Source organism: Trichosurus vulpecula, chromosome 8 (assembly GCF_011100635.1).
Source record: "Trichosurus vulpecula isolate mTriVul1 chromosome 8, mTriVul1.pri, whole genome shotgun sequence".
In the NCBI taxonomy this organism is placed as follows: Eukaryota; Metazoa; Chordata; class Mammalia; order Diprotodontia; family Phalangeridae; genus Trichosurus; species Trichosurus vulpecula.
In genome coordinates this window covers 72,538,237-72,554,885 of record NC_050580.1, presented here as the reverse complement: position 1 = coordinate 72,554,885, position 16,649 = coordinate 72,538,237, and the positions used below count along the sequence as shown (strand labels likewise).

General features: G+C 37.1%; 1 protein-coding gene across 6 annotated transcripts in view; it reads right to left on the bottom strand.

The window, feature by feature from the left end:
* The window catches only part of MAPK8 (mitogen-activated protein kinase 8), a 128,410-nt gene that overhangs the window by 20,941 nt on the left and 90,820 nt on the right, over window positions 1-16,649 (bottom strand). For 5 of the 6 annotated variants that reach the window (XM_036734735.1, XM_036734729.1, XM_036734733.1 and 2 more), the window contains 4 exons: window positions 12,002-12,171; window positions 8,529-8,658; window positions 2,050-2,108; window positions 1,826-1,964 (listed from right to left, as the gene is read on the bottom strand). In XM_036734735.1, the coding sequence (XP_036590630.1) occupies window positions 1,826-1,964; window positions 2,050-2,108; window positions 8,529-8,658; window positions 12,002-12,123 (450 nt within the window). In that variant the 5' untranslated portion in view covers window positions 12,124-12,171. Of the gene's footprint in view, window positions 1-1,825; window positions 1,965-2,049; window positions 2,109-8,528; window positions 8,659-12,001; window positions 12,172-13,069; window positions 13,090-16,649 lie in introns of those variants that run through there. The other variant, XM_036734732.1, reaches the window with a different exon arrangement.

Genomic DNA, 16,649 nt, shown 5'->3' with positions numbered 1-16,649 from the left:
AAGGGAATTCACAGAGGAATCAAAAACTGACAGGGAGATGAACTATATGCCTATGATTTCTCTAGGCGGGGAAGAGGAAAATACTATCTAAGGAAGCACAGTTAAAATTAGGGGCCTAGAGGAAATATTATGAAGGTAAGGCAGAGGTCATTTACAAAAATGATCCTCTCAACTGACATGTCTGTAAGGTACAGTCGCAAAAAGCTTAGACTCCTCTTTCACAAAACCTTCCTACATCACTCCAGCTCATGGAGATTTCTTCCTTTTCTCTCACAGCACTCAAAACAAAAACAAAACCAGCTATAATTATCATCTGGCAATAAATCATGTGATATTATCTATATTATTTTCTTGTGCTATTATTACTTAACTACTGCGTTGTTAATTACCTTCTCATGTATTTATGCTTTGTATTCCCAACCAAGTTAAGTTCTTGAAGGTCAGGGAATTTATGAGGGTAGAAGCTGACTAGGGGCTGTCAATCTTCTCCACTTTGCCTTTAAAACCGTGCCTCATACAAAGTAGGTGCTCAATAATTTCTATTTGAAAGGCTTCAGATAACTGCTCACTTGCTTGCACTGTATTCTAATTGCAGGCAGAGTAATGCAAGGAAATAAATAACTTGGCAGCTGGGCTTGCAAACCTAAGGAAAGGAAGGGTTATAAAAATCACAACTTTTTTGGGAATGATCGGGCTGAGAGAGACTGATGACAAAAAACATAAATGTGCAGTTAGTTGTGAGCATTTTGCTATGAGAAGGCCAGAGCCCAGTCTAAGTCAGTCAGCGAAATGAAGAAACCAAGTTAGAAGCACTGGGAGATCTAGAGGCCACATCAGATATATTTTTATCATGGTTTCAGTTTCTCACATTTCAAAACTAGATTTTATCCTTATTAAAGTTAGCAATCAATGAACTTAACTTCTGCATATGCTCAAAGTACTATAGTTCAGAAACAGAATTTGCCAATTTCATTTGTAAAACAGTAGTTCATTCAAAAGCAATAAAAAGGGTACATAAAGATTATGAGCAAGTAATATTTATGAAAAATGAACATTTACCTTAGTGACACTTCCTTAAATTTGATAGTTCACTATGGGTTTTAATGATATGTAATGTATTTTTCCAGTGATACTTTATTGTTCTAGTCTATACAATGGGAAGGAACAACAGTTCTATTTTGCCCAAGGTCACACAAGAAGGTAATGAGGCCAAAAACGGATTCTGGTCTCCTGTTGAGACTACAAAGGACTGTGTATTTCTCTTGCTATAGTTCAGGAAAATGTAAAAGCACAACATTAAAGCATCTGTAAATGTGGGATACGAAGGAACATCAGCAGAGATGCCAACAAAGTGCCAGACCCAGCTTGTCAGATACATTTTTGCCTCAGACAAGTTATTAACAAACACACAAAACAAAACAAAGTTGAGGAGATGGTTCAGCTATCATATAATTTTGGTTATCTGATACAAAGTGACTCAAAACTAGACATCTGGCCTAAAAAACTTACAATCTCACTGAATAAAACCTATTTTAAAAGGTTTGTCTAAATTAGAAAAAAATATTTTCCCAAATGTAATGAGCTGGCATTCAAATGACCTACCATGGAAGGATAAAATCATCAAGTATTTAAATTATGTGTACATGGAAAATAAGGCACTACTACAAATCAGCTTCTATATTCTTCTGGTTTAATACTAGCTGATAGCATCGATTTTTAAGTTCTATCACTTTGCTTCACAGAATAAATCAATGTATTTTCTTCTAGTTCTTTAGAAGCTGTAAAGACAGAGATAGTAGTAACACAAGTGAATATTTCTACTTACTCGATGTATAATTCCAGCAGAATGAAGGTGCTTGATTCCACACAGCATCTGATAGAGAAGGTAGGACATTCGTTCATGGTCTAGCTCCATTTGAATCACTTGGCAAAGATTTGCATCCATGAGCTCCATGACTATGTAACTTCAGAGGAGGGAAAAAATGGTAATCAAAAAGTGTACTAGATAAATAGTATAATAAAGCAAAGTTGGGTGATAATCACACTTACACATCCTGAAATTCTTCTAGGGACTTCTGTGGTGTGAACACATTCAAGAGGCCAATTATCTGTGGCAGAAGTAGGGAATTTGGAAAAAGTTATAAAACATTTTGTGAAGCTGAATAATTCTGAATGGTAAATTCATGGGTTAAAAAGAACTAAGGGTCCATTACACAATCACCTGGTAAATGTTCATTTGTTTACTTTTACTGATTTCATATACGGTCACTTCATCTTCTGGTGATTTAAGACAACAGAAATGAAATTTCTCATTCACTCAAGAGAACCCCTCCTCCCCCATTGTTGCAGGTAGAGAACTTGTTTCATTAAAAGCAATATTTTACATTACTTTTTAAAAAAAGCTTATGGACCAAAAAAGAAAATCCTATTTAAAATTCTACTTAAAAATGTAAACCTGAGCCCCAATAGTAAGGCTTAGTGATTATTTCTCGAAAAGGATTTGTATTAGTATTAGAACCAGTAGGCGTAGGTGTAGCAGCAGCAGCAGCTAGCACTGACAGTACTTTAAGGTTTGCAAAGCTCTTTATAAACATCTGTCTAATCTTATAACAACCCCGGGAATTAGGAGCTATTATTATCTCCATTTTATAGAAGAAGATGAAGCAGACAAAGATAAAGTGACTTGCCCAGGGCAGCAAAGCTAATAAGTGTCTGAGTCTGCATTTGAATTCAGGTCTTTCTGATTTCAGGTCCAGAGCTCTATTCATCGTACCACCTACCTACCAAGCATCTCAGAGACCTGTCAGGAGTGGAATTCGAACCCATGTCTCCATATGGAGACCAAAAGAATCCTGGGCATGGAGGGAACTTGTGCTTTAATCTGGAGCCTTATACCCCTTGGCCAGCCTGACAGTCCTGCGATGTCACTGTTCTCTTCAAAAACGAAGGACAAACAACAACGTATCTCAGAATCCAAACTGATGAGGAAATGCCTTCTGCCAACAAAGGATGGTAGTTCTCTCCAAGTCAGTCTTAGAGAGGTGCCTCCTGGACTGAAAGGTTCAGTGCTTCCCTTGGGTAAGAGAGCTGCTACATGTCCATGTTCAAGGGAGCACTTGAAGTCTGGTCTTCCTGAAATGAGGTCAATACTCTACCCACAATCTTATGATGACTATGAGGTCTACCAAAGGTCTATTTAATCAATTATGAATGTGAATACTTAAGTATTCATTGAAGTGTTACTGGAAAAAGAGGCAGAGAATGAGTTTGAATCCTAGCTCTGGTACCACGTAACTAGAAAAATCATAATCATCTTTGATTTTGTTTTCTCAAATGTAATATGAGTGGGTTAGACTAGATGATTAGGCCACTTTCAATTTTAAATACAATGGAACTCAGACAAGTGATCCAATTCCCTATGCATGTTATCACCGTCTTCAACTTCAACTGGAAGATAAAGCAAATATACACTACTGAGCTCTACGTGCAAAAGTGCAAAAGAATAAAAGGACTTCTGGACCTATTCTTAACTGACCCTCCACAGTGATCTTCAAGGTTAGTAGAACAGAACTCTTACACAAAAATTTCAATAGAGCAAAAGCAAAAGAAGCTCAAGGCAAGACAGATGAGAGTTTCTACCTCCAAGTGGAGGCTGGAAAATGTTCCTTTGCTTCATGACTACTGCTTGGAAAGGCAAGAAAAAGAGATATTTAGAAACCAATCAGGCAACAGTAGCTTGTGTCTTAGCAGAGAGAACACCATGAGAACAACAGTGGGAAAGGCTGAAGAAAAGGGGATGTTGTTCATTCATCTTCACAAAATGTTCAAGACCAAAGGGTAATGAACATGACACTCGAGGTACTAACACCTGGGATAACAACCAGCCAGCATCCGTCATATCCTTGAGCCTGCTGCAAGGCTTGGATCAAAGAGGGTTTCAAATGAATGAATGCACAGTAGTACCTTTATGACTAGGTGACTTCAAGAGCAACAAGCTTAAAGAATTTAGAGAAACATAGGAAGACTCTGAGGAATGGATACTGAGTGAAGTAAGCAGGACCAGGAAAACAACAGGCAAAGAACTCTGATGATTTGATTACACTTGGCCCCAGGGAAGAGATGAAAAAAGAGACAGCATCTTTTTTTTGCCGGGGGGGGGGGGGGGGGGGGGGGAGGGGGGGGGGTGGTAACAAAATACTGCAAACATTGTCAGACATGGCCACGGTGTCAGCTGGTTTTAATAACGACTTTGTTTTATTATGGGGAAGGCTCACTGAATGGATAGACAGGATGGTATATCTTGAAATAACTTTGATGTAAAAACAAAAGGCAACAATAAAGCATTAATTTAGAAAGAAAATTAATGAAATGCCAATTAGAAAAAAAAAACTGATGATTTACTAAGGGATACTTTTCAGCCCTCTGTCAAGAAAGTAGATACGGTATTTTCTGGCATATTTTTAGAAAAATCTTCAGGGTCTAGATGACAATATCACATTTAAGTAAATTCTAAGTTCTAAAGAATGTTGATTAAAGAGAAGTGCACACACATTTCTTTTTAGCAATGACTAAAAGTATGAGGTCTCTTAAAATTAACTTTATGAAACCACAAGTTGTAGAAATGGCCAATTACTGCTAAGGACAGGGGCTGCTCCCTGTTCCTCAAACTAAGAGCTGTAAACAAAGCTAGTCTATTTAAACATTCAATAGGGCAAAGGTTCACATATACGTACCCTTACCAAGCAACATTTTATTTGGAATCTGGAGTCTTGTTTGGACTGCCTCTATGTACCTGTCTCCCTCAGTATTTGTGTCTACCTGTTTCTTCCCCTCTTTGATTTTACTAGCTGGAGCACTGCATTACCCCAGTTCTTCCTCTCTTGTGCTTCTAACTTGTTCTTCACGTTTGTCTCGAACCAATGCTTTCATTATTCCCATCACCCTACAGTTAATCAAGCAATTAGCAATGAAGCCAGGGACTGTGCTAAGTGCCAGGGATAATAAGACAAAGGTGGAAGAGAACCTACCATCATGCTCACAGGGGAGACAAACTGTACAGCTATGAGACTGTATACAAAATAAAGTGTAACTTTGTGAGGGATGGCACTAGTAATGAAGCACAACTATGAAGAAGAGAAAGTAATCCATTATGGCTGGACTACAGAGTATATGAGGAGGAATAATGACTTGAAAGGCAGGAAGGAGTCAGGCTGTAAAGAACTTTAATTCCAAACAGGAATTTACATTTTATACTAGAAGGGATAGGGAGCCACTAGAGTTTATTGGGGCAGAGAGATGGGTCAGGGTTAGCCTTAACTTTGGAAAATTTCTCACTCTGGCAGCTGTGTGGAGGATGGTTTGGAGTGAGGGGGCCATTTGAAGCAGGAAGACCGAAGAGGAGGTTACTGCTAGAGTCCAGGTGAGAGATGGTAGCTGAGTACAAAGGAAGAAAAGGGAAGGCAGGGGAGGGGAAAGATTGTGAAGCACAAAGATTTGATTTTGAGGTAATAATCAGTATTTACATAATGCTCTAAGGTTTGCAAAGTGCTTTACATAGTTTATCTTATTTTATCTAAGCACTTAAGAAATATTAAGGCTATATGGGGCTGAGCTAAGATGGCTAAGTAAAAGGAAAGAAGTATTGCCAGGTTCCTGCAACACAATTCTTCCATTAAGATCTAGAAAATGCACCAGATGGAGCCTGGTCAGGATTCCAAGAGAAAAATCACAATGAGAAACATAACTCATAAGAGCATTTCAGTGCATAAAAATGACCAAGGCCATGTACCAGTGCGAGAAGAGGTCCCAGACTCTATGTGGGGACCCCAGTCTTGTGAAGGATTCACTATATGGTTCCCGGTCCTAGATTCAGGGTGGACTAAAAAGGGGACCTATACCTCAGGATAGCTTTTAAGGGTAAGGAGAAGCTGCAATTGTCCTGACTTAGAAGCAAGTTCAGAAGACAGCAGCAGCTATGTGGTTCAGACCCCAGGAGCAGAGTGGGTTCTCAGTTCTAGCTTTCAGTCCTGCTTAAAACCTTCAGGAGAAAAACCAGGGCAGAAATCTCAGACCGAAGAAAAGTCTACTGTGCTGTCACACTGAACCTGAGAAGCTTTCTAGTGGGCTGATAGTGACTGATCATCAGTCTACTGTAACTTCCAAATCAGGAAATCCAACAGGAGTTTTATGCAGCCTCAAACTGAGGAAAGAAAACTTGAAGAGATCAAACCAGAATGGGAAAGATCATACTTTGACCTGGATCAGAACACTGAGAATCCTGAAAGCCTGAACAATTCCTGAGATTACAAAATAACACCACACTTTATACCCCTAAGAAAGTAGCAGAAAGACCCAAGAGAACAAAGTTCAACCCAGATAGTTTCCCCAGAAGTTTATAGAGCCAAGTCTTAACAAAGTTGGAAGTCAGGAAGTAGGCTGGAAGAATGGGCTAACAAAAAAGAATCCCACCACCGAGAGTCATTATAATGACAGGGCAGTCAAGATAGAAATCCAGAAGAAAATGATTCCAAAATATCTACAAGTAAATTATGTTTGAAAAAAAAAAAACCCATAAAACACAGCTTGGGCACAAGTTCAACTAGAATTCCTGGAAGGAATAAAGGAAGAGCTTAAATTGATTTTTAAAAAAGTGAGAGTGCTATAGGAAAAAATGGGAAAAGAAATGAGAGCTATGAATGATTTAGAAAGAGAATTTAACAGCTTGGAATAAGAGGTACAAATTTTTATGTGTATGTGCGAGAATTACCTGAAAATTAGACAATGACTCCATGAAAAATAAAAGAAAATGTAATATATCTCATAGCAAAAATAACTAATTTGGAAAACAGATCAATAAGAGATAAATTAAGAATTTTTGGACTACCTGAATGCCATGGCCAAAATAAGAATCCAGACATCAAATTTCAAGAAATCTTAAAAGAAAACTGCCCTGCAGAACCAGAGGGCAAAACAGAAATAGAAAGAATTCACTGGTCACCTCCTAAAAGATGCCCAATTGAAAACTATCAGGAAAATAATAAACACAAAATAAAAAGGCATATTTTTGCTGACTGAATTTAATTTTTTGAATTACTAACTTAATCTATAAAGAAGCAAACTCTGGGGCAGCTAGGTGGCGCAGTGAGTAGAGCCGGCCCTGCAGTCGGGAGAGCCTGAGTTCAAATTTGACCTCAAACACTTGACACATGTACTAGCTGTGTGACCTTGGGCAAGTCACTTAACCCCAATTGCCCTGCCCCCCCCCCCCAAAAAAAACCCATTAAAAAGAAAAAAGCAAACTCAGATATTTGGTTGTAATTATTACTTGTCAGTATTATATATTACAAAGAAAGGCAGAGAGATAAGAAACTTGCACAACTATTAAGTGACAGGACAAACAGAAGAAATAAGAAGAAGTTGCAACCAGAACAACTTTAGGCTAAATGTGCCCTAACACTTGTTCTCTGAGCCAGTAAGCCCAGGTAAACTCTTCTCATTTATATTATTATTTTTAAAGTGTTTGCATATCTTCTCTTCCTAGAACTTTTGAGCTCCTTGGGGACAGGGCTTTGCTTTTTGTCTTTGAATTTCTTTCAGTATCCAGTACAGGGCTTTGGCACATAGTAAGAGTGCTCAGGAAATGTTTGCTGAATTGAACCAAAAAAAAAAAAAATCAGGTATAAAAACCTGATTCCAATGCTATTTTTCAGCAGGATTTATAGTCAGAAGACCTGGATTCAAATCTAAGTTCTGAGTTACCAGCTCCAACTATTGCCTAACTTTAAAAATCAAACCTATCTCTCTTTGGTTCAACTTATTTTGCAACCAAAACCAGATTAATTATCCTAAAACACTGCTTTCATCATGTTGTTAGATTCTTCAAAATCATTCAATGACTTCTCACTCTCTATAAGATGAGATCCTGAGTTTATTCAAGGCTTTCACAATCAGACTCCTGTAGACTTACCTTCCCTGTTATTCCCTTACATGAACCCACTGCTTTAACCAAACTGATATACTTACTGTGAGATCAGGATAGTACATCAAACCTACCCTGCCCTATAAGTATTTTTCATATAATGCCAAGAATTTGGTATGTTTTTACTGAGGAGCAGGGAAGGGAATAAAACACCATGGGCTTTCAGAAACTAGCGAGCAGGGACTACTTTTTATTTGTTTGTTACCTTTCTTCGTTATCTTCAGCACTTAGTACAGTGCCTAGAACACTGCAGGTATTTAAAAAAAATGCTTACTGACTTCAATTGACTTAACTGGAGGGGTCCAGATAGTAGGGAACCCAGAAAAGTTATGGGAGAAGTGGTGACTTTTCATGGTAGATACTCAATAAATATTTATTTAAAATGAATTTTATTGGAAAGCTAGCTATATAAATTAATTCTCAAAAGTTACTTTACAAAACTTAACTGAGAGTTAACACTAAATTATAGGTTTAAAAGCAGAAACATCACATATTGTCATGAACTTCGTTATGATTTGACCTATATTTAAAACCTAAACCTTTCACTTACATTTTTGTGATTAACACATTTCATAAGAACAAGTTCTCTATAAGCACGCTTGGCATGAGTCTGATTCTGAAATGGTCGGCTTAGCTTCTTGATTGCAACATTTCTTTCAAGAATGGCATCATAAGCTGCACTGCAATTAAAAATAAAACAAACAAATTTTAGGAAAAGAAAACTGACAAGTTCACAGACATGAATATGTATTAATCTTTTTTGGCTAACGAAGTAACCACAAGCTTATAACTTTCCTGGTACATGTTATATAGATGTGTTCCTCTTCTGCTTGTCAATACTACCGCCACCCCCCCACCCTCCCCCCACCCAAACAAAACAAAACACTCCAATCTTACAGTTTATAAGACTCCTGGAAAATACCTGAGCATTAAGCTAAACATCTTCTACCAGTTACTTTTAACTAAAACTTTGCCTACCATTTAAACAGAAGAATTTTTCTTAAATTACAAAGTACAAAGAAGTACTAGTATTATTTAAGTGCACCCCACAAAAAGTCTTTCAGTTTTGGAAATGTTAAAATTTAAGCATAAACAGATTAAGTGACTTGTCTAAAGTATCTCAGACAAAGTTATTAAGGTCTATGCTTCCTATGAAGTCCTACAGCATATACTGTCTATATCATTATTTTACTCAACAGTAAAATTTGGAAGTTAATTTTCTAATGCCAAAATCTGAGCTCTTTCATTATTAAGTTCTACACGCCCATTTTTGGAGTACATATTTTTTTTCTTTATTATAAGCTGAGAGACAGTAAGGCATGGGCATGAACTTGGAGGCAAAAGACCTAGGTTTGGGTTATCACTTTGTCTTTTACTCTCTCTGTGACCTTGGGTAAAACGGCTTGACCACTTTAGGCTCCAGTTTCAGAGGATAACAGTCACAACAGAACCTTGCCTACCAATTGGCTATAAAGAAAGCACTTTAAAAACTTTAAGGATCCACAGAAATGTGAGCTAGGCACCTATTTTCCATATTGGCAGCTAGGTGGTACAGTAGACAGAGTGCTGGGCCTGAGACTTAGGAGATTGCGACCCCAGGCAAGTCACCTATCCTCTATTTGCCTCAGTTTCCTCAACTCTCAAATGGAGATAACAGTGGCATCTACCTCACAGGGTTGTTTTGAGGATCAAATGAAATATTTACAAAGCTCTTAGCAAAGTACCTGGAACACAGTAATAATACAAATGGCTATTTCCCTTCCCTTTCCCCAATTTCCAAAATTTGTTTATTTTGAGATTAAAGTAAAATGTACTATTTAAGTGATGCTTGGTTATGAATTAGAGCAGGCAAAGAGCCTTGGCCTGGGTATTGGAAGCCCTTGTGGTAGATGGGGGTCTGCTTCTACTTATAAGGCCCCAGTAAATTCCTCAGTCTCTCTGAGTATGTCTAATACTCTGTAAAAGCAGTGAGGGTTTACTTCTTCTAGCTTGAACTTGATCTCAATGTAAGGCTGATAAAAATGAACTAAAATTAATTTCTTTTTGGATGTGGGCTGGAATGCTATTTTATTATAGCAGGTTTATCTTTCAAAATAAGTTTTGCTTCAGCTAACCAATATTATTTTAATAAATTAATTCTGGTACCACAAGCACAGACTGAGTAAAGGCAGTCTAATATTAAAAACTGGTTGTCAACTAAAAGTCGATTAGATAGAAAAAGCCACTATGAAACTGAAAATACATTTAGAATGATTATTTTTCATTTACTGACTAAAACAGATCTTTAAGCATCATATACCTTTGCATACTACCATAACAAAGCATGTTTGTCAACATAATGAACTTCTTTATTCTTTTACATGTGTGTAATGAGTTTAGGGCTCTGTTACGTGAATGACCCTCCTTTACTCTTCTCAATGGCTTTACCTATCCTCTTTCCTTCATTTCTCCAGGAAAGGAGGATGAAGGGCCACAGCTTCTTGCCAAAGATAACCTGTCAACTTGTACCCAATCCCATTCCCTACAGTTTCTTCCAGGTCTTTATACTTCATCATGCCTTCTTTCTTATGCATTTTCAGTATCTGCACTGGCTTTTAAATGAATAAAAAGGAAAAGTTCACTTGGCTATTTCTTCTATTATCTTCTTTCTCTCTTCTCCAGTGCCAAATTTCTAGAATGAGTATCTTTACCACCTACTTTCTCAACTACTTGTAATCTGGCTTCTGTCCTGACTATTTTAATAGCTCTCTCAAAGGTCACTAATAATGTCATTATCATCACATCCAATATCCTTTTAAATGCCCTTATCCTCATTTATCCTGCTGTACAGGTATTTAATGCTATGGACTATCTATTTCTTGATACTCTAGCATCCTTTGGCTTCCATGACACTAATTTCATGGTTTTCTTCTTGCTTCTCTGCGACTACTCCTTTGGTCTCTTAAAGTCTTCTCATCTTCTCACTCTTTAAACATAAGTATTCCTTAAGTTTCTGTCCTGAACACTCATTTTCCTCCAATATTTTCCCTTAATAATCTATTAAAACATCACCTCTATGCAGACAGCTCCCCCAAACTCCAACCAAACTCTCCTCAGAGTTCAGACCTATATTCCAACTGTCAAAGGTATATTTTTACCTGGCTGTCCTGTCACATCAAAGTGAACAGATTTAAGAATAAAAATAACTTTCCCTCCCAAATATACTCCTTCCCAAACTTTTCTATATCAATAATGGCACTATCCTGCAAAGTCACTCAAGCACATAACTCTGAAATAATATTTGTTACCTTCTTCTCCCTCACACCACATATCCAATCCACTACCATGTCATATTGGTTCCAAATCCACAGTAGCTCACATCTTGCCTATCTTCTACACTTCCCCTGCAACAATTCTAATTTGGGCTCTCACTTCTCCTGAACTCTACTAATAGTCTACACCCGGCTCCCCCTCCCCAAAAAAATCATTCACTAGCTCTACTTGTCACTCAGTGCCTGTCACTTCACATCTGCATAACTAATAGACTAGTCAAAGAATTCTGATATTTTGTTTGGCTTGGAATGGGCATTAATATATACAGCTGAGCTTGAATTCATGGTGCTAAATTGATGATTAGGTAGAATTTCTTATTTAAAGTGATTAGCTACTATAAGTACAAGCAGAACTCATGAATTTGCTAATTGTTCTTTTTGGCAACAGACATGGTCAAGTGTAACAAACCAAGGGGTCTAAGGTTGTAATACCCTTTCATGTTTAAAGACGGAATTGCTGAAGCCAGAAATCACTTAGGGTTCCTTGGAGAAAAAACACTGTTTTGGAAAAAAGTGGTAATTTCAATGACCTCTTGTTAATTCTTTCTCACTCATAATATAAAAATAAGAGCACAGATTACGTCCTGGAAAGCAGCAACTCACCACTTCCAGCTTTGGATGTTCTTCTGAGGAAATCTAAAATTTACCAAGACATGAGGAAATACAGATGTGGTGCTATTGATCTTAAGGTATTTTTAAAAGCAAAACTTACCACACTATTCCCTGGGCCCCTGAGCCTATAGGTTTTAAATTCTGATACCGTTTCAGTACAGTAAATGTAGAATCTCCAATCTCAACACTATAGAAATTGCTGTCACGCTTGCTTCTGCTCATGATGGCAAATAATTAATTTGATGGCTTCATCCAAAATTCACTCAGAAGCTGCAAAAACAATAAATTGTGACATTGACAAAGAAGCAACTAACCTGTTAACTGCGTAATCTTGAAATTGACAAAGAAGCATCTAACCAATTATAGTAAAAAGTTATATAAAAATGTAAAGAGATTTTCAATGAAAATTTTAACAAGACAAAGGGGAAAAAAGCGAAAGATTATATATACTAAGCACTGTTTCCCCTTGCCCCTCAACCACTTAAGTATTTGGTAGATCAATGATTTTTCTGCTTCGTTAAACATATTTAGCAAAGTAAGTAACTTCTTTAGACTGGAACTTATTGATGCATTCCCCTAGATTTAACATTTAAACTCAACTTCAAAAAATATAAACGTGCTTTAAGCTAAACATTAAAAAATCATATTCTAAAGTCTAAGTATCTGTGATTTTTTTGGTGACTTGAGAGAGGATTCTCTATACTGAACAGAACCAAAACAATTCATCACCTGGCAGCTAACCTAATGATAAGTCTCTCTACAGTTAGTGAAGCTGCTCTTCAAGTGAACGACATAGACTATCACTGGGTTTGTATTAAAGGCCTTTCTAGCTTTGTAGACCTCATGAGTTCTTCAAGACAAAAGAAATGCAGTGATTTTATAGTTTATCTAGAGCAACTAACACTAGTTTAATTGACTGAAAAAATTAAGTGCCTACTGTTTGCAAAAGTGTGTGCTAGGTACCTTAGATACAAGGAAAAATGAAATTGCCTCTGATCTTCAAAAAATGTACATTTTTGTTACAATATAGCCAGTACATAGAAAAGTAAATATTAATTATATGCAAATTAAGAAAGAAATTTCAAGAGAGAAAGTAAGTCCAGACATTCCGGAAAGCAATTTGGCACTGACCAAAGAATTACTAAAGGATGCATGCCCTTTGGCCTACCTGTATCATTACTGGGAGTATACTCCAATGAAATAAAGGAAAGATGAAGGGGTCCTCCTGTATGTACAAAAATATTTTTAGCAGCTGTGTTTTTTATAGTAGACCCAACCTGGAAATTAAGGGTGCATGAAGTGACCGGAGAATGGCTGAACAAATTGTGTTATATGAATTTAATGGACTATAACTGATGACTATAAGATATAATGATGACTATAAGAAATAATAAAATGCACAATTTCAGAGGAAACTGGGAAAACCTCCATGATCTGACATAGTAAAGTAAGAACAAGGAAACCAATTTAAAACAAGGGACAACATAACAAAGAAAAACTTTCAAAGACTTAAGAATTCTGATCAATGCAAGAATCACACTACCTACATCCTTCCACAGAAGAGATGAACATGAATACAGAATGAAACATGCATATTTGGACGTGGACAATTTAGGAACTTATTTTTGCTGGTCCATGTGTATGTTGAGAGTGTGTTGGCTGTTCTACTGGAGAGACAGTAGAAAGAAGCAATAAATGCTTGTAAAATAATTTTTAAAATAAATTTTTGTTGATACAATTTTTTTCTTACCAAAATTTCTATATCTCCCCTCTGCATCCCTCCCTGAGAACCTTCTCATGTACCAAATAAAATTTTTAAAGAGATAAAAGAAAAAGAAGAAAAAAATCAGCAAAATCAATATATTTTAAGAAGTCTGATTACACCTGTGGACCTCCCACCTCTGCAAAGGAAGGGGTAAAATGGGAATGTCTTCTGATGATTCTTTGGAGCCAAGCTTGTTTATAATTTTGCAACATTCACTTTTTACTGTTTTCTGGTGGTTCTGTTTACATTGCTGTAGTTCCTATGTATACTGTTTTCTTGGCTCTGCTTACTTCATTCTCTGTCAGTCTGTGTAGATCTTTCCAAGCTTCTCTATACAGAACATCATTTCTTACAGAACAATTATATTCTATTATATTCGTGTTTCAGAAGTTGTTAAATCATTTTTCTCAATCAATGAGCATCTACCTTGTTTCCAATTCTTTGCTATCACAAAAAGTACTACTACAAGTACTTTGGTACATATGAAGACTTTCTTCTTATCAATGGCCTTCTTGAGATGCAAGCCTAGTAATGGCTCTGGGTCAAAGTGTATAAACATTTTAAGTCAGTTTTATTTGAATAACACCTACTTCCTTTCCAAAGAGGTTTTACTGATTCACAGCTCCAAAAACAATGCATTAGTACGCTTAATTTTACCTTCGAATGTTGACTATTCCCATCCTTTGTCAGGTTTACCAATTTATGGGATATGATGTTTCAACCTCAGGACTTTTTTGATTTGCATCTGTTATTAGTGATTTGGAGCACTCTTTAGCATGGTTGTTAATAGCTTTTAATTCTTCTTTTGAGAACTATTTGTTCATATATTTTGACCATTTATTTATTGGTGATACACACACACACACACACACCCCTCTGTTAATTATTTATGTACCTTGGGTACCAAATTCATTTCAGAGAAATTTGATAAAAAGTTTTTTTTTTCACATTCATGCTTTTCTTCTTATCCTATTCCATCCCATCTCCTCTAGCAGATAGATCCCTCTATTATCTCCACTTTCCCACTTAACTTCACTCTCTCCTTCTATAGTGGCTATTTCCCAACTGCCTATAACATGCTTATGTCTAGCCCATCCACAAACAAGCTCCTTATTTAACCCTTCTGTCTCTGCTATCATCCCACATCTTCTACCTTTTGTGGCTCTACTCCTTGAGAAGGCCATCTAAACTTCTCTCATCTTCTACAATCTGAATTACAAAGTGATCATTCAATCAACACTGCCCAAGTTACCAAGGATCTCTTAACAGCCAAATACAATAACCTTTTCTCAAGCCTCATTCTTCTTGTCCTCTCTGCAGCCTTTGACACAGCTGATCATTCTCTTCTCTTTTTCAGACAGTATTTTCTTCTATTTGTCCTCCTACCTATCTGACCACTCTTTTTTAGTCTCCTTTACTTCATTCTGGTCATGCCCAGCAAGCATGGATGCCCTGCAAGGCTCTGTCCTACCTTTTCTTCTCTCTTTATATTACTGTAGCTGGTGATTTCATCGGCTTCTATGGACTTTATTATCTCTATGCTAACAATTCTGGAATCTACCTATTTTGCCCTAACTTCTCTGCTGACCACTAATCTCACATGTCCAATTGCCTACGAGGTATCTCCAACTGGATGTCTGGTAGATATCAAACTTAGGATGTCCAAAGTGGAACTCATTATCTTACTCCATAATTATGCTATCCACCTTTCAAATTTCGCTATTACTGTTGAGGATACCATCATCCTTCCAGTCCTCCATGTTCTACTCAGGTGTCAATCTTGATTCCTCACTCTCATTCCCCATATCCAGTCTGTTGCCAAGGCCCATCAATTTCACCTTAATAACCTCTCTTGTACATATTCCAGTCTTTCCTCTGAAACGACTACCACCCTAGTGCAGGCCCTCATCACCCCATGCCTAGATTATTGCAGTTGTCTGATGGTGGCATGGTGCCTGATGGATGGATCCCAGAAGTCTCTCCCTACTCAAATTCATCATCCATTCAGTTACTAAAGTGATTTTTCCTAAAGCTTAGGTATGATCATGTCACCTCCCTACTCAACAAACTCCAGTGGCTCCCTCTCTCCTCCGGGATCAAATACAAAATACTCTTCTTAGCATTCCAAACCCTTCATGACCTAGTCCCCTCCTACCTTTCTTATACCTTACTCCTTGACACATACTCTTTGAGCCAGTGACACTAACATCCTGGCTGTCCCATCAACAAGACGCTGAATCTTCTCTGCATTGTCCTCTATACTTGAAATGCTCACCCTCTTCAACTCTATCTACTGACTTCCTTGGCTTCCTTCAAGTCCCAACTTTTACAGGAAGTCTTTCTTAATCCCTCTTCATCTTCGTACCGTCCCTCCTCCTTCAGTTATTTTTCTTTATCCTGTATATAGCTTGTTTCTATAGAGTCCCCTGGAATACTGTTTGAAATCTGGCCACCTTCCTTCATGCTTTTGTTTCCACTGATGTCCTTGCTATTCTTGAACTTTTCTTCTTCCAGATGAATTTTGTTAAGATTTTTCTAGCTCTATAAAATACTGCTTTGGTAGTATGATTGGTAGGGAACTGAATAAGTTAATTAACTGAGGTAGAATTGCCATTTTTATTATATTGGCTTTGCCTACCCATGAGCAATTGGTATTTCTCCAATTGTTTAGATCTGCCTTTATTTGTGAGAAAAGTGTTTAGTAATTGTGTTTATATAGTACCTGGGTTTGTCTTGGTAGGCAGACTCCCAAATACATTGTATTGTCTGCAGTTATTTTAAACGGAATTTCTCTTTCTCTTGCTGCTGGGTTTTGTAGGCAGTATATAGAAATGCTGATGATTTATATAGGTTTATTTTATAACCTGCAACTTTGCTGAAGCTGTTAACTGTTTCACTTAGTTTTTTAGTTCATTTTCTAAGTATACCATCTCCAAAGAGTGATAGTTTCGTTTTCTTATTGCCTATTTTTATTCCTTTTTTG